This window comes from Poecilia mexicana, unplaced genomic scaffold (assembly GCF_051168715.1).
Source record: "Poecilia mexicana isolate PSO_F unplaced genomic scaffold, ASM5116871v1 scaffold_9, whole genome shotgun sequence".
Classification (NCBI taxonomy): domain Eukaryota; kingdom Metazoa; phylum Chordata; class Actinopteri; order Cyprinodontiformes; family Poeciliidae; genus Poecilia; species Poecilia mexicana.
This window is the reverse complement of record NW_028263378.1, coordinates 8,932,644-8,954,684: the sequence shown is the minus strand read 5'-3', so window position 1 is coordinate 8,954,684 and position 22,041 is coordinate 8,932,644. Positions and strand designations below refer to the sequence as shown.

The 22,041-nt window shown below is 39.3% G+C and overlaps 2 protein-coding genes across 4 annotated transcripts; one reads left to right on the top strand and one right to left on the bottom strand.

Moving 5' to 3' along the window:
• Positions 1-6,845: 6,845 nt before the first annotated feature.
• Positions 6,846-11,527, bottom strand: LOC148157645 (uncharacterized). The gene is made up of 4 exons (XM_088008449.1): positions 9,376-11,527; positions 7,588-7,773; positions 6,998-7,173; positions 6,846-6,857 (listed from the first exon to the last, which is right to left on the bottom strand). The coding sequence occupies exons 1-4, from the start codon at positions 10,604-10,606 to the stop codon at positions 6,846-6,848; spliced, it is 1,605 nt and encodes a 534-aa protein (XP_087864575.1). The 5' UTR covers positions 10,607-11,527.
• A 1,371-nt stretch (positions 11,528-12,898) lies between these two features.
• Positions 12,899-21,947, top strand: fsta (follistatin a). Of its 3 annotated transcripts, none has more exons than XM_015005707.2 (6): positions 12,899-13,517; positions 14,684-14,875; positions 15,047-15,265; positions 16,915-17,139; positions 18,506-18,736; positions 20,814-21,947. In XM_015005707.2, exons 1-6 carry the CDS (start codon positions 13,424-13,426, stop codon positions 20,900-20,902), a joined length of 1,050 nt encoding a protein of 349 aa, XP_014861193.1. In that variant the 5' UTR covers positions 12,899-13,423; the 3' UTR covers positions 20,903-21,947. The 3 variants fall into 3 exon arrangements, with proteins under 3 accessions (XP_014861193.1, XP_014861192.1, XP_014861194.1); XM_015005706.2 differs by having other exon boundaries at positions 14,684-14,881; XM_015005708.2 differs by having other exon boundaries at positions 14,684-14,881; positions 18,904-21,947.
• Positions 21,948-22,041: the final 94 nt, after the last annotated feature.

The following is a 22,041-nucleotide window of genomic DNA, read 5'->3' as shown; positions in this document are numbered from 1 at the left end:
AGAAATGGGAGGGTGTCTGCTTCTGTAACTTCACAGTTTTATCTTGCTTCAGATGATGGTGGTTACTCTCTGTCACAAACGGAGGAGACCGGGTATCAGAGTGACAGCTGAGTGAAGCAGAAGATGGATGTACAAGTCAACATCTGCAGTAATGTTGGCAACACTCTTGCAGGTCAAGGTTAGGAAAGATCTGAGCTAAATTGAAAAGCTTCTGATTTTCTAGTCCATCACCTACAGACATGAGGCATGGATCATGACTGAAGAAATGAGATCCTAGAAATGAGTAGCTGAAATAAACTCTCTCCATAAAGTAGCCAGGGTTACAGAATGTGTCATCTAGAGGAGCTTCAGAGTAGAACTCACTGCTACTCCTTGATTTAGAAAGGAGTCGGTTAAGATGATCTGAGCTTCTGATCACGAAGTCTCCGTTTGGAGATAACATGTAGTCCCATTTTTTAAATCTTTGAGTACCCTGGGAGCCTCCAGAATGAGCTTGAGTGTCACTTGGTTTCCATCAGGAACTTCTTATCCATGTAGACTGATGACTGAAAAGCGTAGCGTAAAGTTTTGAATTTCCTCTGTTTTCTTAACATTTAGCTTACAAACCTTCCTATCAACTTTTCAAATTTACCTAAGTTTGCACATTTCTAAAGTTTCTAAGGTCTTTTCTACTCATTTTCCCTTCTAAACCTTGCACCTAACCATGACAGCTTACCTTGCAGTTTCTTTATGAAGTGAGGAAAGTGGCCAAGACAGACTACCACAGCAGAACACTGACTGAAAGACATGTCTGACATACAGAGAGAGGGAAAAAAATCCATTCAAGACCTAATACAGAACCAGAACAATGCAGAACAGCTCAATGGATCACCTGCCAGTTTTCAGTGGGTCCTCAGTCTTTAGTTTTAAGAATTGTTTAGCACCTAATAGCTGTGTGGGAATCCCCAATTTGGTTCTAAAGTACCGTGTGAAGCCGTTATCTTGCAGATTCTTTATATATTTCTAAGAATAAATCGGAAAAATTTTGTAATTTATTGTGATAAATGCAATTAGGCATTTTTCAATCACCATTCACATAGTTTTTATGTAGTGGACCTTCTGTCTGAGGACTGGCAGCTCTGATACTCCATTTACTTGTATGGTGTTCATCATCTCGGCACTGCAACTAGCAATAGAACCGCAACAACTAGAAAGTGTTTAAAGGGGAGGTCAGACAGTCAGAGGTCTCTGACAGTCTGGGGTCCAACAAAAAAACTAAAACCATAAACATATTTCAGCAATTTAATGTGCTGTTGCTTCATATAGACCTTACATTATGCAGGTTTGGGACTGATGTGGACCTAAATCAACATTGCAACATTGAAAGAGAAGTTGCAAATTTATGATGGACTCCTCCACCTGCAGCAGAGTAGAAATGTGTTCAGATTACAGGAAGTATTTCAAACCCTTAACCATTCCAAAGTCTCTTGTCTCATCAATCATTTGTGCCATAAACACAGGGGCACAAAAAATATACTCCAAGGGTTTGAGCTGATCTAGAGCTTTTCTGATTACAATGGCATTTCAAATGGCTTTTGAGCAAATCTATCTGTCACAAATGGTCACACATCACATGCTGATATGCGGTACTGGGTCCAGATGACTGCTCTTGCACAATCAGTGTTGGGGCACTGAAGAAAAGAACTTTTTAAAACATAGTTTGAATTTAATGTAATGCGAAGCAAATGTCATTTCAAAAGAGAAACAGGTCTAATTCATACCCAGTCATATAAAATCATATCCAGTCGTATTTTAGTTCAGATCAGTCCAATTTATTTTAACTGAGAACAGCACAATCCAGTCAGTAAGTCTCAAGCAAGAGGTCAGAGAGGATAAACTGCCTCCTCTTTTGTTTGTGCATTCTTTGTTTGCTGTGTTAAAGGAAGAATTGACAGAAGTTGGAGTCAACTCAGTGATGACCAATCAGGACAGACTCTTACATTTTTTTCTTACGCATTCTGCAGCGATGTGAAGAAGTATTTCCCCCTTAATGACTTTTTTTTTTTTTGAGGCAGCAGGATTCACCGAAATTTTTAGACCATGTAAATTTTACTGTCAGCTAAAGTTCTCCTGAGTAAATACAAAATGTAGTTTTCATGTGATTGTTTTCCTTTAATAAATGGGGGGCAAAAAACGTAAAAAAAAGAAATTGTTTTCTCTTCGAAAAATTATTAATTGTATTTAATTACATAGTTTGTATAAATAAGTTATGTGTAATGTTGAAATCTGGTTGATAATCAGTAACATTTATATCTAACAGGGCTGCAAAAACAAAACAAATCTCTAAGAGGGTAAGAGCTTTTCTCATAGCCGTGTTTATCCAAACCAAAGTTTTATTTAAAAATTTCTGATTAGGTGTTTTTGTCATTGATTCCTGATAAAATATTTCATTGTATAATTAAAGAAGTGTGGTGCACAAAAGCAAGTCTGCATTGGTTACCATGACTGACTTCATTTTCATGAGTATATTTTATATTAAAGTTGAAATGATCAGTCTTACGACTAATTTGGTAAAAATAATATTTACCCAACAATACTATGATCACTCTGAAAATAAGATCCACTTCTTCTTTAAGCCAGTTGAGTCTGATCAGGAGTCTAGTCTGAAAACTTGTGGTAGATACATAAAATCTTGGATTAAAATTGTTTGTTTCTCTTTGCCTTTTGAAACTGAGATTATTGTTCATGCCCCCAAAATATTCCATGATTCAACCTTTGTTCATCTCATTCATTCATCTGCTTATCATCCAGGAAAATTATGTGCAAAACTTCTAGACCTGCATTCCTACAAAATACTACAGGGCAAATATGAATAAAAATATGTGTTAATATTAACTGTTATACCTACAAAGTAATTAGAGCTTCCCTTTTTACTTTGGGAGATTGTGATAATGACCTGGGGAAATGTTCTTCGATTATGCATCTCAGCATATTAACTCAGTTCAATTTAATTTATTCATACAGCACCAATTGTCAACAAATACCACCTCAACTCGCAGCACTGTCTCTTCCTGGATCTGCATGTAGCAACAGTGAACTTTCCATCAGTTTCTCGTGTTGAGTATGCATCTGGCTACAGTTAAAAAGAAAACTTGGGAAAGAACTTCCATCAGAAGTCTAAAAGAATTCTTATGAAATCATAATTTCTTCAGTCCAAAATCATGGCGGAGAGCTCTAAGCAAAATGTCATTTCATTCAGCAGATGATATTTCTTCTCCTTTGATTTGGTTCAGTCAAACCAAAATTTGGGATAAATGAATTTCCTGTAGTGAAAGGAGCAAACACACATCGTTTTGGTGGCCATTTCCCTCAAATTTTTTAGTCTCTGCTTCTCATGATTCTTTGTTGGAAACCATGAAAACTGAATGCTGACGCACCTTATGTGAAATATTCAGCAGACGCCTGCTGAGGCTTACAGGTTAGAATTGGTTAACATAACAAAAGAGGAATATCAGTCAAAGGGACCTCAAGGTTCGGCAGTGGAATTAGATGCTGTGGTAAAACTACCAAAAGTGTGTAGGCTGTCTACTTTATTGTTGGTGGTTTTGCTTTATGGTTTACTGTGGGTCCACCCTTTGGAAAGGCAGCAGAGTTTAATAGCAGTAAAGTGGTTTCTTTTTATGCCTAACGATATGAAACAATCTATGTTTTCAAAGTAACTGGTTTATAATCGATCCTCAATTCTGGTTTTGTCTAGTTTTATCATCACAAACTTCATCCCATGTCAGTCTGATGCTCCAGTATTTGTCCCATCTCCCTCTACAAATTGATGAATCTCTATAAAACTATATTCTTTCACTTGCTCAATATCTCAGACACAAGGTGCATCTTCATCTGAATCTAGCATGAAGACTTGTTTGTTGAAGTTTAGATAATAGGTGTCCAAAGAGTTCAGGTTGATTCAGATTAGTGTGGTGACACTATTGAAAAGGGGTCATATGTCTTTTATGACCATTGTAGTGGCGATTGTTTGTCAAACCAAACATCCAACAAAGTTCCAATAAGCCACTGAGACACTGGGGTCAAGTATTTTAACGCAGGCAAAGAAGGTTCAGGATCCAACTTGTAACTTGTTCTTCATGATTTATTTTGACATCTTTGCAAAACAAACAATTACAAAGTTCAAACTTCCTTTTGTTTTCTCTGCTTCCTTGCACTGGTAAAAACCATAGGCCCCTAATCCAAATGCCTGCTGGTCCTTTACCAGGCCCCTACATTTATAGAAAGCGGGCCAACCCGCATCACTTCCTGTTTACTCAAAAAATATATCAATAAGAAAAATAATAAAACAAAAAATAAATGAAATCAACAATTATTAACTTACAAATAAATTCTGTAAATAATACAAAAAATGTACATTTAAGAACAAACTAACAAAATTCAAATGGATAAAGAATATAAACAATAAATAGCTCCAACACTCCGGCCCCTAATTGTGAATAATGTCACAATTACTTTAACAAGGAAAAGGAGCTATTCTCTCAAACGTGCTCTTGGTTCTTCAGGGTGATGCTTCCAGTAGCAAAAGAAGTTTGGTCACAGGTCTTTCCAAGACACTGGTCTTTGTTTGTAGTTGCACAGAACGCACCAAGCCTTTGGCATCCTGGTTTACACTCAAGACTTTGGCCATCATCCATGATCCTCTTGGAGCTGTAGCGTCTGCAATTAAGACAACATCTCCAGGAATGAGACATCTTCTAGTTCTTGTCCATTTCTGTCTTTCCTGCATCAGAGGTAAGTACTCAGAAAGCCATCTTTTCCAAAACAGCTCTGCCATGTATTGCACCTGTTTCCACCTTTTCCTGACATAAAGATCCCTTTGGTGGAACAGTCCTGGTGGCAAAACTGGTTTGGTTTTCAGCAACAACAAATGGTTGGGTGTGAGCGCCTCAAGATCATTTGAGTCATCTGAAACTTTGGTAATGGGTCTGTCGTTTAATATGGCTTCAACTTCACAAAAGATTGTTTGAAGTCCTTCATCATCTAAAACTTGTTCTTTAAGAACAGAGACTAAAATACCTTTTATGGAACGAATTAGGCGCTCCCAAACTCCACCTTGGTGAGAGGCTGCTGGGATGTTAAAGTTCCATTTGATGCCATCCTGCACAAAAGCATTTTGAATTTTAGCATGATTCAGCTCAGCCAAACTCTCCTTCAGCTCTCGATTTGCACCAACAAAATTTGTGGCATTATCAGATCTGATGGTGGAAACTGGGCCTCTTCTACAGATAAACCTGCGGACTGCGTTTATACAGGAATCTGTATCGAGGGTGTGTGCAATTTCCAGATGTACTGCACAGCTGGTGAAACAAGTGAACAGAACGCCATACCTTTTCAGGAGACTTCTTCCTCTTTTAACACTTACAGGACCAAAGTAATCCACTCCAACGTTTGTGAAAGGAGCGGTGGTTGGCAGAACCCTTTCTTCTGGCAGATCTGCCATCTTTTGTTCAACAAACTTTCCTCTGTTACGTCTGCAAACAACACAGTGAGAGATGATTTTTCTGGCAGCTGAGTTAGCATTTATGATCCAGTATTTTTGTCTTAATCTTGACAGCATATGAGCTCTTCCTGCATGTCCCAACTGTTGATGAATGTGGCGTAAAATCAGTGTAGACACATACATATCCTTTGTTAAAATTGCAGGGTGCTTTGCTTCAACAGGCATGGCTGTTTTATTCAACCTGCCACCCACTCTGAGGACCCCAGCATCCAATACTGGGTCAAGTTTGTATAGAGAACTTCTCTTGGAGACTGTGTTAAGGCCACTGGTGATTAAAGCCATTTCAGTTGTAAATTTCTGTTGTTGTGCAAATTGAATAATAGACAGTTCAGCCTTGGCCAAGTCTTCAGGAATCAGATTTTCTTTCTTTAGAGTGGTCTTGAATCTCTCCATCTGCTTTTCTAGTTCTTTCTTTTGATTTTCTGGATCATTTTTATTCAGGTCTGCAGCAGCAAACTCTTTCCTTTTCTGTTGCAGCAACATCAGAATGTTTTTCAGCTTCAGAAACCAGGCAACAGAGGTTTTAAGTTTTGTCCAAGATGAAAAATAATGAACCAGATAGTTCGTAGCATTTTCTGATTCCTTCACAACAACACTTACTGTAAGATCCTTTTTGATCTCTGGGTCATCTGCAGGAATTGCATGGTGATCCACATCCAATTTAGGCCATTCCTCTTCTGGTCTGTGGAGAAATTCTGGCCCATTTATCCATCTCCTGCATCTGAGGAATTCCTCGGCTCTCATGCCTCTGGATGCATCATCTGCAGGATTCTCCTTGGAGGAAATATATCTCCACTGATTCACATCTGTTGCTTCTCGGATGACAGAGATTCTGTTTGCAACAAAGGTGTGAAATCTTCTGGTTTCACTGGAGATGTATTTTAGTACCGTTGTACTATCAGTCCAGAAAACAGGTTTTTCCAACTGTATCTGCAGCTCTTTTTGCAGCAGTTTATTCACTCGGACAGCAAGAACAGCAGCTGTCAGTTCCAACCTGGGGATTGTCGTTTGCTTCATAGGTGCAACTCTTGCTTTTCCTAGAATAAAAGCAACATGTGAGATGTTATTCTTTTCCAGTTTTAAATATGACACTGTTCCATAACCGTTTTGACTTGCGTCAGAGAAATGATGGAGTTGTGCTTTGTCTGGGTTTCGGATGCAGCTTGGTTTGATGCAACGCTCCACTTTAAAACTGGATATCAGCTGGAGATCCTCCAGCCAATCAAACCACTTCCTAGACAGAGAATTGGGAATAACTTCATCCCATTTCAGATTTTGTTGACAAAGTTCTTGAAGCAACAGTTTAGCTGGCATACTGAAGGGAGCCAGGATTCCCAAGGGATCATACAGTGAGCTAACCACAGATAAAATGCCCCTTCTGGTCTGTGGGCGGTCCCGCACAGATGTTCTGAACCTGAACTCATCTGTTTCAATGCTCCACTGTAAACCCAGTACTCTCTCAACTGGAAGTTGATCTTTGTCCAAATCCAGATTCTTGATTTCTTTTGCTCTCCTTTCCTCTGGGATCGACATGAGCACGGTGCGACTGTTGCTGACCCATTTTGAAAGCTTGAATCCTCCTTTAGAGCAGAGGTCTGTCAGCCTCTTCACCATGTGCACTGCATCTTCTTCTGTGGGAACAGATTTTAAACAGTCATCCACATAAAAGTTATTTCTGATTGTATCAATCACTTCAGCTGGAAACTGTTGTGCGTTGTCATCAGCAGTTCTTTGCAGAGCATAGTTTGCACAGCTGGGAGAAGACACTGCTCCAAACAAATGAACCAACATCCTGAACTCCTGTGCAGGTTTTGATGTGTCGCCATGACGCCACCACAGGAAACGGAGAAAGTTGACATGTTTTTTAGAGACATAAACTTGGTGAAACATGGCATCGATGTCGGCCGTTAGTGCAACAGGCTCTTTTCTAAATCTGATGAGGACTCCAACCAGAGAGTTTGTGAGGTCGGGTCCCTGTAGAAGCTGACTGTTCAGTGATGCTCCTTTATAAGTTGATCCACAATCAAATACAACTCTCAACTTGCCTTTTGTGGGATGATGCACTCCATGATGAGGAATGTACCACAGTTGTCCATCATCTTTCTGTAGCTCCTCTGCTGGTACAGCCTCAGCATGACCTTGTTGCAGCATGTTGTTCACACATGCAGTGTATTCCTCCTTGTACCGAGCATCCTTTTCAAATCTCCTCCTGAGGCTCTGGAGGCGCTGCTCTGCAACACAGATGTTATTTGGCAAGCTGGGACTTTCACTCCTGAAAGGTAAGTCAATATGATAATGACTCCCAACAAGTTTGGTTGAGTTATTAACAATGTTCATGAAATGCAGATCCTCTCTGGACATTTCAGTTTTCTCCTCTGATGATCTTTCATTAAACTCATGATTGTACTGTTTGACCAGCATTTCTTGGAGATGCTCAACAGAGATCCTGTTGGCTGTTACAGCAGTGCAAACATTTTTATTTTTGCTGTTGCTTCTAGTGCGCAGGGGACCATTTATGACCCAACCAACTTTAGTTTTTACAGCATAAGGCCCACCATCCACACTGTTTATCACCTCCCAGGGCTCTAAAACATTTGAAGCATCAGTTCCTATCAGTAGCTCCACATCTGCATTGATGTTATGAAGCTTAACAGATTTAAGATGAGGCCACTGATCAATGTCTTTCTGCTGGGGAATATTCAATGTAGAAACTGGCATGGTACTTTGAGTCAAAACATCTGGCAGCTCTATGAAGTCATTTGTTTTCAGACCAGAGACTTCCAAACCAGACAAAATTTGTACATTAACAATCTTATTTTGACTCATTGTTCTTAGCAGAATATTTGTCCTTTTGCCCTTTAAGTTCAGACTTTTTGCCAGAGTTTCTGTACAGAATGTACCTGAACTTCCTGGATCAAGAAATGCATAAGTTTGTACAACTTTGTTGCTCTTTTGACTTTTAACTTTAACTGCAACAATAGAAAAAATGGCATCGTCATCATGACCGGCCCCAATATGCCCACATGTCTGAGTGGTTGCAGTTGAGAAGTTGACGTGAGACCTTGTTGTCTGTTGGATTTGTTCTGAAGAGGCTCCTGGCTCCTTTAGCTCTATGTGAAGAACCCCTGGATGCTTTTGGTGACACACGTTGCAATCTAAACGACTCCTGCAGTCTTTGCTTGTGTGACCAACCTTCAGACAACCGAAACAAATCCCCTTTTGTTTAATGAAGGTCAACTTGTCCCGATGCATTTTAGCTTTAAACTGCGTACAGTTTTCCAATAGATGATTTCTTTGTGAACAAAACAAGCAGCTGTGAAGAGCAGTAGACTTTGTCTTGTTTTCAGTTGAGGGAGTTCTGGCTTCTGGGATTGTGTTGACATTAGTGGCAAAACTGCTTCCTTTTTTCCTTTGCTTGTTGGAACTTGAAACTTTAGAGTTGCTCCCAGTTGGTGGGTCTTGGATGTTGCCAAACACTGGATCTGATGCTACTTTTACTTCTTTTATTATAAAAGCAACCAGATCAGTGAACAGTGCTCGGTGGCCATTTTGCTCCTGCAGCTCATAAGCAGTAACTCTCCATTTTTCCCTCAGTTTATATGGGAGTTTCATAACAATTGTTCTCATATTTAAAGGTAAATCCAACTCTCTCATGTAAACAATTTGTTGTGTTAGATTTGAACATCCTTGAAGGAAAAGAGAGAATGATTGAAGACTTTTCACATCATCACCTTTAATTGGTGTCCAACTCATAATCTTCTCCATATATGCAGAAGCAATTTTATTTTCATTTCCAAAATGTTCTTCGAGAAGATCTTTGGCCTTGGAATAACCTTGATCAGGAGGCAAGTGCTGACAACTATGCACCAGATCTTTAGGCTGCCCCCTAGTGAACTGCTCTAAAAAGTGCAAACAGTCGCTCCAGTTGTCAGTTTTAGCTTCCACTCCGTTCTCAAAGGCGTTCATAAATGATCTGTACTGCAGGGGGTCCCCATCAAACACAGGGATGTTTCTGGATGGGAGAACAGACGATAAGTTTTGTTTTACAAGTAAGGCAGTGATGTCATTTTGTCTTTGCATGATGTTCACAATATCATTCTGACAGTTCTCAGAGATAGAAGGAGATTGAAATTGTGTTTGCTGTGTTGCTTGAGTTGAAGAATCAACTTTTACTCTCAGACGATCCATTTGAAGTGGTTTCTGCCTTTGTTTAGGTCTGACGACAGGACAGTCAGATGAAGAAGCTGCTCTTTCTTTCGGAACAAACTCATCTGCACGAGGATTTAGCAGGGACGTGTCCTTTACTTGGGCTCTTTCAAAATAAGAGTTCATTCCATCAGATCGTTTAGAGCCAGCAACTGAATTTATTTTTAAGACATTAAGTTTTGCATTGGTTGCTGCCAACTCTGTTTCCAAGTCTAATTTTTCCTTTTCTTGTCTCAGTTTTTCTTCTTGAGCTTCAATCAGATGTTTTTTGTTCAACGCAGCGAATCTCTCCATGAGCGCTGCCTTTTCAGCCGCAGCTTTAATGCGAGCAGAAGAGGTGGATGAAGTCCGAGACTCCTGTGAAGATGTTTTTGAACGTGGTTTTACACTTGAAATATTAGAGACACTGTCTTCAGGATTTATTTCATCCAGATCCGCAACAACCTGATCATCAACATTAATTTTCTGTTCAGTATATGGATCTCCTGCTTCATGCAACCAACCCTTTACATTGTCCATAAAATCAGAGAATGTCGTCACCTTCGACTGAAAATACACAGTTTGCCTTTTCACTTCTTCTTCTGGTAACGACAAACTTAAAAAGGATTCATGTAAATCAGTTGCATCTTGATAGCATTTAATAAACTTGGCAAAGTTAGAAGACACTTCCGGAACATTTTCTCGTGACGTCATTAATGCGGAGATTTTCTCCATAAATTTTGAAGCTTGTTTGCACTTTAAACTTCGTTTTTCTTGACATGTTTTGATGTAAAACTCCAAACCCTTTTGTGTAAATTTGATGGTTCTTTTCTCTTGTAACGTCTCGGTGTCATCCTCTTTGCTCTTTACATCAGACATTTTTAGCGATTCTTTGAATTATTTCACACATTTAAAGGCAGCATAGTCCAGGAATCCACAAAGCACAAACGTGTCTCTTTATTTAAAGAGGTTGATTCTTGGGAACAAACATTTCCATGATGGGCGTCGGCTCACGTCTGGATCCAATTAGGCGTCAACTTGTCACATCAAACTCATCTCATCAGTCTTTGCAGTGAAATAATGTCTTTTCTTTAAACTCCAGTAGTTTCACCGTTTTCCTTTACGGCTTGAACAATATTGCCACGTACCAGTTTAATGAATGAGTGACGTGTCAATCCAGGCTTGACGCAGCAGTCGCTTGATTTCATCAAAGACGATCCAAAACCTTTTGTTTGATGATGATCCTTGAAATCCTTGAATCCAGCATGTCAATTGATGACGAATTGTTCCTTTTAGTCCACGGGCATCTTTACTTGATCCATAGGGAGGTTTTTACTGATGTAGTGGCGATTGTTTGTCAAACCAAACATCCAACAAAGTTCCAATAAGCCACTGAGACACTGGGGTCAAGTATTTTAACGCAGGCAAAGAAGGTTCAGGATCCAACTTGTAACTTGTTCTTCATGATTTATTTTGACATCTTTGCAAAACAAACAATTACAAAGTTCAAACTTCCTTTTGTTTTCTCTGCTTCCTTGCACTGGTAAAAACCATAGGCCCCTAATCCAAATGCCTGCTGGTCCTTTACCAGGCCCCTACATTTATAGAAAGCGGGCCAACCCGCATCACTTCCTGTTTACTCAAAAAATATATCAATAAGAAAAATAATAAAACAAAAAATAAATGAAATCAACAATTATTAACTTACAAATAAATTCTGTAAATAATACAAAAAATGTACATTTAAGAACAAACTAACAAAATTCAAATGGATAAAGAATATAAACAATAAATAGCTCCAACAACCATCATTACACTGACTCCCTTTAAATTCAAAGCCCTGAATATCTTGCCACTACCTAACCTGCAGGATTTGTTGCTAATCACTAATATTCATATTCTGCTCTCAAGGTGGAGGTCTGTTTGATGTCCTCACAATTTTCAGCCACAGGCAGCTTTTACTTTCCAGCTCCTTCTGCAGTGGAATCAGTTTCCTCTTTTGATGTAGGACACAGTCAGTACTCTCCCAATGGAAAGAACTTTCATTCATTCTTCTTATGTATTTTACTGAATGGTTTCCTGTACACTTTTAAAACCCTCTGGTTTAATTGGCTTTATACCACTTTGCTATGCTTTCTTTAATTTCATGGTTTCTATTGATCTTTTTCATGATAACTGACTTAATTGTCCTCTATCGCAATATTAGTTTATTTTTATATCTTTGTCTAGCTTTCCTTGAGTTGTACTTTTGCTTGAAATTTGCGATGCAGCTCAAATGTAATTGATCCGAACTTAATTTATTTTAGCTGATTAAATCGAACAACTGAACGAAATGAATTCTCTGCACATTCATTAAAAACGAGCAAATGAAAGCAGGTTTGTGAGCAGGTGAAACAAACTAATACTTAAAGAATTAAAGAAGTTGAAGCATGTTTCATTAGGCCCTACGCATCACTTCTGCATGTGCAGTCCCGCGTTTTAGCAGTTTTGTTGCATTTGCATGACTATTTCTTTAAATAAAAGACACTTCCGAGATATTGTAGCGCTGCTAAAGAGAAAGATCACACCGTCCTCTGCCTGGCTGCTCGGTATACAAACGGATAATGAACTCCCCGGTGTCTGGTTCTCGCTGCCAAACGCTTTGCTCTATACACAGGAAAGCTGTGACCAGAATTCCGCTGAAGAGGTCGCGCAAGGACTTTCTGAAGGAGTTCAGCGTGTGTGAGCCCGTGTGATTGGAGACCTCTGTGTGCGTGTGTGTGTGTGAGTTTCATTCAATGAAACGCAACACCCCTGTTCTCCTCCGTCTGATGCCTTCGGAAACAGGTTTGATTGTATTTAAAAGCTTGACCCGGGAGAGAAACCCAAACAACTGTCTGATCTAATATTAGCAGTGCGGCTGGCTGCAGACTACTATGAGTTCTATTATTGTCCGAGGCTCGGATGTGCTCCTGAAGGCAACGCGCACCAAAAGATTTGCACTTTTGTCCCCACAGCTGATGGAAAGGAATATCAGTTTTCACCAAGTGGTGCATTTAATATTAAGATGGTAGAATGACCGGATATATCTGCTGGCTGTCGGCCTGTTTCATTGTGCAGTAATAAAGGCCGTTTATTTATTTATTTATTTATTTATTATTATTATTATTATTATTATTATTATTATTATTATTATTATTATTATTATTACCTTGATAATAAATACATGCATGTAAAATAAAATATTTTTAGTAAAATATTCAATTTACCAAAATAAAAAATAAAAACATTCTTAATAAGTAAAAATGCATAAGTTGACACAAACATTAGTCCATCAAAATTCCGATCCATATCTGCCGCCACATTTTTCAGCTATCTTTAGTCTCCTAGCAAATCTGCTACAACGATCCCAGCCTGTTCCGTTTTCCAACACACATTTCCGTGTTCTTCGGTGATCACAGGAAGAGAAAGTTTACTTGTGTGTCACCTGATTGGGATTGAAAGAACTTTGGTAAGAAGAAAAAAAAAAAGAAAAAATCTCCCCACCCCCACAGAAGAGGAGACCGCCCACCAGAGACAGTCAACCCGAGACCCCTTATAGATTTAAAAAGAGAGGCTGCATTCTCAGACTGACACTTATTCAACACTGCCACCTTAAGCAGATTACTTTTGCGCTCGCCTGTGTCAAATACGTGCTTCACTTTGCCTACATCCATCATGTTTGGGATGCTCCAGCACCACCTTCACCCGGGTGTTCTTTTCTTCTTCTTCTTATGGCTATGCCATCTCATGAAAGATCAAAAAGTTCAAGGTAAGCTCTTTTTATTTCCTTTTTCTGTTTCTTTTTTCTCTTTAAACTTTGCTGTCATGCGCAAAAACGCGCGGGTGTCGGGTTATTGAAAACTTTTCATAGAGTTCTCGTTTCCCCCTGTATTATTGAAACTTCTTCTGCAGGCGTTGCGTGCATTCGGCATATATAAAACAGGTGTTATAGTGTGGGACACTTCAAAGTGAGAGATGGCAAGTTTTGCAGCCCTTTCCGCGCGCACAGACGCAGGCGTCCGTGCCAAATTTGTCCAAAGACATTTTAAAGACGATTTTTCGTGAACAGTTTGAACTTAATTGTGTTTTACTCTATCATACAGCAAACTTCTTTCTATTCGGTCTGAGTTAATGGGTGAGGTATTTATTTATATTTTTTTTTTTCGCACACACCCTTCCAGCTTTGTGCGCCAAATCGCAAATTTAGATTTTGGATTGTGACAAAAGCAAGAACAGGGCGGACTTTTCTGTCATTTGCGGGGTTTATGTTTCAAATCAGTCGAGTAGAAATCTGTATTTAATATAAGAAACCTCCAGACACACAATGTCATGCGTGTCTGCGTCGCTTTAAACGTTCAACTTGTGCCTGGATAAATTATTTTCCTGTGCCACTAAGCAATTTAGGATTTTTAAAAAATCTTTGAATTGCGTTTATCTGTGTTTTGTCAATGAGCGTGTCAATGTCTGGCGGATATGCATGTCTGGGATAAAGTAGAAGGCGGTGTGTTCAGTCTTGTTGCAGCCTATATACCTAAAGACTGTGGTTTTCGCCGTCTAGACGCTCCAGTTTCTGTCCGGTGGTAACAAGGAGACTCCGGGAATAAAAGAACCCCCCTCCCACTCCCTCAAAAGAATATTCTCACTTTTTTGAGGTTCGTGGCTGCATTGTAAGGGCTGTCAGTCACAGTTGGAATAGGCAAGTGTTAACTGTCTTGCAAGAAAGAGGGGAAAAAGAAAAAATCAGACAAAATACCGCCGGGAGGGCGAAAGAGGAGGGAGGGCGCGTCTCGGATAATGCGGTCTGAGTGTGTGTGTGTGTGTGTGTGTGTGTGTGTGTGTGTGTGTGTGTGTGTGTGTATGTGTCTGGTGCGTCTGGGTCAGTGGTTAGACGCTCAACGTGCGATATTCCAGTTAATAATGAATTGTCGTTTGCAGCTGGAAACTGCTGGCTGCAGCAGGGGAAGAACGGGAGGTGCCAGGTGCTCTACATGCCTGGGATGACCCGAGAGGAGTGCTGTCGGAGCGGGAGACTAGGGACGTCCTGGACCGAGGAGGACGTCCCCAACAGCACGCTCTTTAGGTGGATGATCTTCAATGGCGGAGCTCCTAATTGCATACCGTGCAAAGGTGGAGGTGCACTCATTTTCCTTTGTTTTCCCTTATAATAAGCACAAAAATGCACGCAGGCGATCTGATTGGCGCATGCCAGCGTGCGTAAATTATAGCAGCCGAAATATTTCAAGTTTACAGCCAAAATCCCGTTCAGAACCTAATAAAAACTTGTTTCTCTTTTTTTAGAAAGCTGCGAAAATGTGGACTGCGGACCCGGTAAAAGGTGCAAGTTGAACAGGAAAGGTAAGCCGCGCTGCGTCTGCGCTCCAGACTGCTCCAACATCACCTGGAAAGGTCCGGTGTGCGGCTCAGACGGCAAGACCTACAAAGACGAATGCGGACTCCTGAAGGCGAAATGCAAAGGCCAGCCCGACCTGGACGTGCAGTACCAAGGAAAATGCAAGAGTAAGTCAAGCATATGTACATATTCTAAGTCACGTTTAAAAATGACTTAACTCAGCTGCGCCACTAAGGGGAAGCCTGCCGGGGCTAAATTTGCTAGCTTCCCGCCAAGCCAGATAGTCTACAATGTAAATTATTAATAGAATTTCGATCAGAGAGGACGCAGTTTAATCATTGGCAACATTTATTTACTAAAAAAAAATCTATGTTTATGCCCATGTAATTGTTTTGAGCATAGTAGCGTGCCAATTTGAAATATTAAAATAAATAAGTAATTGCTTTTTTGCTTATATGTGAAGACAACTTAATAAAACTTATGCTGTTCTGTAAGGTTTTAGTCTGACTTTCCAAAATGATCAGGGCTCCCATATGTTCACCCCCTTTGAAAAGTCTTTGGAGGTGCTGGCAGGACCAAGGCATAACCAAACTAAGCCACCCTCTACAGGACGTGCCAGGCCAGCAGGGGGCAGGCATCCAAAAGAGCAGTTGAATTTTGGCTCTCATGAGTAAATGTTTTTTTCTCAGTTTTATATAGAACCAGCCTAAATATTCTGAGGTTGAAGTTAAGGACAGACTGTCTTAATACTTAAGTTTTCAAACCAATTAATTTAAATTACATTTGAACATAATGAATACATTACTTTATTATTTCAAATAAGAATTTATTTGTAATTTATTCTAACAATTTGATCATTTGTGGTGCCTGCGTCTGAGATGGGGTCGTACCCAGGCACGCTGTCAGTAGCTGACAGTTTGGTGCTTATCTTTTCTTCTGGACTGGGGATGGGAATCTCTGCTTTGCAAGCTAAGTGTTTACATATTGTGTCAACAATCTGACACATAAAGATAGACAAGCAGCAAACACAGATTCAGTATGACAACCCTCTCTGATTGATTGACCAAACACTTCAAAAGTTAAGTTAGTAGGATGTGGTCAATTTGGATTAAATACATAAATGATTTTAAATAGAAATATTGACCAATTGAATTATTTTTAAAAACCTTTTTTCATTGAAAAGTCTTGTAGTAGACAATGAAACTCACTGCCAATCAATCACTTGGGAAATGGACAGTAAGCAGAAATATGTAGTTGCAATATCATAAACATTAATAAATATGTAATCCATATATGGAGAAGCTTTCATAATCACTCATAAATAGGAACATGTGACCTTTGTGACCCTCATATTATAATTAATTCAGTCATTTTCCATATTATTATCTGAAAACCTGATATACTCTATTCCCACTGACTGTGGTTCTGATCTCTCTGGGAACTAGAAGCAACCTCCTCATGGTAGATATTACTTAGTAAAATCATATGCCATCTTTTCTTATGGACTAAATGCAGTTTATGTAAGCAAACAATTAAAACTAAGTGAAGGATTGTAAATTAAAGACCTATCTTTTCATATCAGGACATTTATTGTTTTGCTAAAACAGCTTAAACGTTGCTAAATCGTTACTTTAACATTGTTGCTAAAACATGTCAATGTTATTTGCTTGGTGCAGCAGCGGTGGCTGTTGGGTTCCTAAATCAGACTTTGCTTCAGACGCTGTGCAACGCTTTGTTCAGTCCTGTCTGAAAGACATGACCGCCGTCTCTCCTCTTCACCTCCTGTAACATCTTTCTCCTCTCTTTGTGACGGCAGAAACCTGCCTCGGTGTCCTGTGCCCGGGAACCACCACCTGCGTCGTGGACCAGACGAACAACGCATACTGCGTGACGTGTAATCGGATTTGCCCCGACGTGGCGTCATCTCAGCACTACCTGTGTGGGAACGACGGGATCACCTACGCCAGCGCCTGTCACTTGAGAAAGGCCACCTGTCTCTTGGGCAGGTCGATCGGTGTGGCATATGACGGAAAATGCATCAGTAAGTGTGCAACCGGAGACGTGAGGGCGTGAGATTTAACACCCTCACTGCGCCTCCACAGTCTCTGACTTTGAACATGCTTTCAGTGCATTATTCTCTTCCAACTGTGTATTTTCACTGCCAACATTCCAGTTGGGAGGGGCTTAGACAGAGGGGGTGTTTGGTAGTTGCTTGTGTTTGCTCAACAAATGATAGACATCTTATTATTTCCTGATGTTGGCAACACTATCTCATAAGGGAGCGAGAGGAGGAGAGGGGAGGAAGGAAGAGTGCTGGGGGCCATGAAGACATACTTCAAGATTTTAACCAAATCATTTCCTATCCAGATAGCAGTCAGTCTAAGTCTTGCACTCTGAAAATGCTCATTTGAAGCAATTTTCTGTTCCCTTCATAACTATTTACCCTATAAGGTTGGATTGTATTTCTGTTCCATTCATAGTAAACCAAGAAAAGCTGCTGATTTTTCTACTCCTGCTTGAAAACTATTCAGAGTAAATTGTCTATTTAAAGACTGCCACTTTGTCAGTAATCCATCCCACTACACTCTATAAATGTTATTTTATCAACATTTATTTTAATAAGCCGAGGACAATCAATTGGCCAGTTATTTGGATGTCTTGACTGGCTGTGATTGCTGATTGGTCAAATATCACAGAATTTTGAAATGTTAATTTCCTGTTTGATTGAAAACTGCAACTTCCGCTTGAGAACATTTCATTCGGTTCTTTGTGTTAAACGAAAATAAAATCTTCACAATTGAATTGGTCAAATTAGATTTGTTTGAGATCAGCAGGTCAGATATTGCTGATCTTAAGCAAGGTGTGACCCAGGACTGATCTTCCTATATCTTTTTCTTTTCCTTTATCAATCAGTTTTTCTTGACAGTTTGTGTCCAAAACACTCTCCCGGTGTGTCATGTATTTTATATTCATTTTTTTAGTCTGTCTCTGTTTCTTTTGTTTCTTATTTATTCTTTCCCTTTCCATCTTTCTTGTTTTTTTCTTTTGCTCTTTTGTCAGTCACTACTGGCTCCATCTACCCTCACTACCTACACGTAACAGTAGTATTGTGAAACTCCTGAAACTGTGCTATGCCGCTTGTGTTTGTGTTTTCCTCAGGGTTATTGGTGACCCTCATTTGACCTCCCCTATGATAATTTTCTGACAGTGCCCTTGGACCACTCATTTCTAGCAACCCAGAAATTCATGACGAAGGCATAATAAAACCTCCAAAATTCTGCTGTGGCTTTTGATTTCATTTTGAACTCACCCACCCTTCAATATTTTCAATAGTCCCCTTCTGACCATGCATTACAAAATTTTCTGGAGGTCGCCCCAATTGCTGATTTCCTCTTCTCTCTGTCCAGAGGCCAAGTCATGTGAGGACATCCAGTGCAGTGCAGGGAAGAAGTGTCTGTGGGACGCTCGGATGAGCCGGGGCCGCTGCTCGCTCTGCAACGAGTCCTGTCCGGAGAGCAGAACGGACGAGTCGGTGTGCGCCAGCGACAACACCACATATCCCAGCGAATGCGCCATGAAGCAGGCTGCTTGTTCTATGGGGGTGTTGCTGGAAGTCAAGCACACAGGATCTTGCAACTGTAAGTAAGAAAACAAAAAAGTGAAATATGAAACAAGAGAAATAAAACTCCTCCTCCCCCATCCCCATCCAAGCAAGAGACAATGTTCCCTGTTTGTTTTTCCAAAACAAATACCCTCTCCTGAAAGTGTCCCTTCATCCCAACTCTTCCCATGTTTCCCTCACCAGCTACATCACTCCAGCTATAGGAAGCAGAAAGGACTTGGAAATGGAAGGAACTTGCATGACTTTTGTCTTTGTCGCCGATTTTTTTGTTCTTGTGTTCTTGATTTTTTTTTCTCTCACGTTTTTTAAGTATTTTTTTGGAAGGCAAGTTAAGAGAAAAGTGATTGAACGATTTAATCCTATGTAAGTTGTCGCTAAAAGCCTGGGAGGAAAGATAATCTTATTGAATAAGCTCAAACACTAGAAGAGACCTAGTTTGCTTGCTGTGGCGCAACCCCAGAGCTGGCCCAAGGCTTAAGGGAACTGAGTTGCTGCTGAGGACATCCAGGCCAGCAGGAGGCCCTCAAGAGAGTCTCAGTTTGCTTCGATGTTTGAACTTTGGATCTGGGACTGAAATAACACCCACTTTAACTATGTTCCAGCTGCAAGTTTGAAAACCAGTTAAAGTTTCTAGCTGTTGTATTAAGAGGGTAACAAAGAGAAACAGAAGGAAGAGCAAAACGCCGCCCAGTTTAATGTTGTAAAATGCTGTAACTTCATTCACTTTTAACCTTAATGATGATGTCATTTGAAAAACCATTACATGCACTTTCAAATGCATTTGTTTTGACATATAATATATTGCATAAATATACCTCATATCTGAGGTGACATGTCGGTCAATGGTCTTAGCTGTAGGTGGGCTCCCAAATCACATTCTGCTTTGGGCTCCTAAAACCTTTGGCCAGCTCTGGAATATCCTGAAACTTAAACCTAGTTAGAGTCGTAGTCATGCTAGTCGCCTGCAGAAGCAGGAAGCCTTAAATTTCATGCAGTATCTCATCTTAGAGATCACATTACTACAGCTTGTAAATTCCACGCTCGCACTGCTTGATTCTTAGAAACCTTCTTTCTTTATGATGTTTTTCTTTGTATTGCTTTTGGCTGTAATCGATCCCTAGAAATATTAGCTCACAACAAGCGAAAGGTGATTGTAACGTTGGTGTCGCATAAAAAAGAATCTTAAAAGAAGACCATTTGGACTCTCAGAAACCTGAAATATCTAACGTACATTCCAGTTTCCGAATATCTGGGAATGTCTTTTTTTTTCTTCTTAGTTTCTTTCACCTGAAAAAAATCTCTTAAGTCGTATTTAAAGTATGCATTGGACTGGTGACCAACTTTATGATCACCTTGTGAGCTAATTACAAATGTAATTTGTTACTGTAAGCAGGAGAAGCTGTTTTTTTTAGCTGGCTTTTACTGTCTGCACTGTTGTGAAAAATGTATCAGATATTTTACATCCACTTTAAGATAATGAGGGACCCTTCTTTTATTTTGTATTGTCGTTCTTGCGCTTGCTTGCGTGCTTTTCTTCTTTCTTTTTTTTTTTTCAAAAATGTAAATCTATGTATAAAAGCAGAAGAAAATACCTCAGAACTGTGTTGATTACATTTAATGCATTGGCCACGGCCCTGGACGTTTGCACCCTGACCTTCCATCTTAATCAGAAAAAAAGCAAAGCGAATTGGAGAGCAGAAGAACACTTTTTTTTTTTTTTTTTTTTTTTTTTGGTGTTATATGTGTTTTTGCTTTTCAGGATTCTGCCGAAAACAGAACAGAGCTACTGGCACATCAGCCCCAGTGTCCTTATATCTGTATATCCCTCCTTGTGATTCCCCTTTCAACCTTTTTTACCCCGTTCTGTGGCACTGACGTGCTTGATTATATAAATGGACATTGTATAATTGGTGATTCTTGCAGCCAAGTAACACAGACTCTTTTTCATAAAAGTGACCATTTAAGCAACAACTAACAAACATAAAAAGAAAGTGTAAGATGTTTTGTTGTGAACTTTTTTGACATTCACTGATATATTCTGCGCTGTTGTGGTCCGTATTCATACAACAGCTACCATGTATTCTCCCATTTAGCCATTACAGAAGACCAGGAGGAGGATGAGGAAGATGGGGACTCAGACTACAAGGCCTATGTCCATTTATCTTCTCTACTGGATGGATAAGCTCCCATCAGTATAGAGGGGGGAACTTTTCTTAGGACAAGGAATCATGTCCATACTGTACATTATGTGTATGCTTATTTATTTTTTAATGAAAAAAGGAAGTATACATATAGTTCAGTCTGCTAGATGTTTATTTATACTGTTTTTGTGTTTTATAATTTATACATTTACATTGTCCGGCTTTCATTTATCACCATATATTCTTCCCCGTTTTTGTTGTTGTTATTTTACTTCCTTTTTTACCATGAAGAATTATATCTGTCCAAAGAAAAACAGTGTTATTTATTTGTCATTTTACCATGTAAGTATAAGTCATCTACAAGCTGTAAATTGCATTCCCTGAGCTGTAAAAAACCTGCTTGTTTCTGTCAAATCTCTATCACAGATGTTTATGTCACACATACGTAAATGCATGTTTAGGCTGTGTGTTTATTTATTGGGTATATATATCAATCATTTTATGTACATACATTTTTTTTTGTTTGTTTACAGCTATCATAACTGACCAAAGGGGTTCTCTCACTGGTTTGAGCATTGCAAATGGTGCAGGAATGAAATGGAAAAGAAAAAAAGAGAGCCAATTGTGTTTCTTTTCTCATATTTAGAATATGTTCATTGTGGTTTCAGTCCTTTAGATTTCTTTTTTTGACCTGAAAACATGATTCCACAGCATTTATGTAATCTCACAACATTGAAGCATAGTCAAGATTTTGGACAATACTTGATCGTTTTGGAAACAATGTGCCATTAACATTTGTGAACTGTCTTCTTGCCAACGTGCTCCGTATTGCTCTCACAGAGTGACAGTAGGATTACTTCTCTGCAGTATTCTACTCTGTATCAGACTCCTTTACCTTGTTTTTTTTTTTTTCGTTTTTCCCCTCTGACTGCATTTTTTTTTATTTTCAAACATCACTAGAGAAATACAAAATTCTGTTATGAATATATAGTTTTGTATTTTTATGTAAATGTCATATGTACATACAAAGTTTGATGGTATTTGTACAGATATGAGGAGTGAAACAATAAAATCTTTTCCTTATAACTTTTTCTGAGTTTGTTGTATTTTTCTATATAACCAACAAGTAAAAGTTTAACTTCTAGAAGGTTAACTTAAATATTTGTGTTAGAATTTGGAT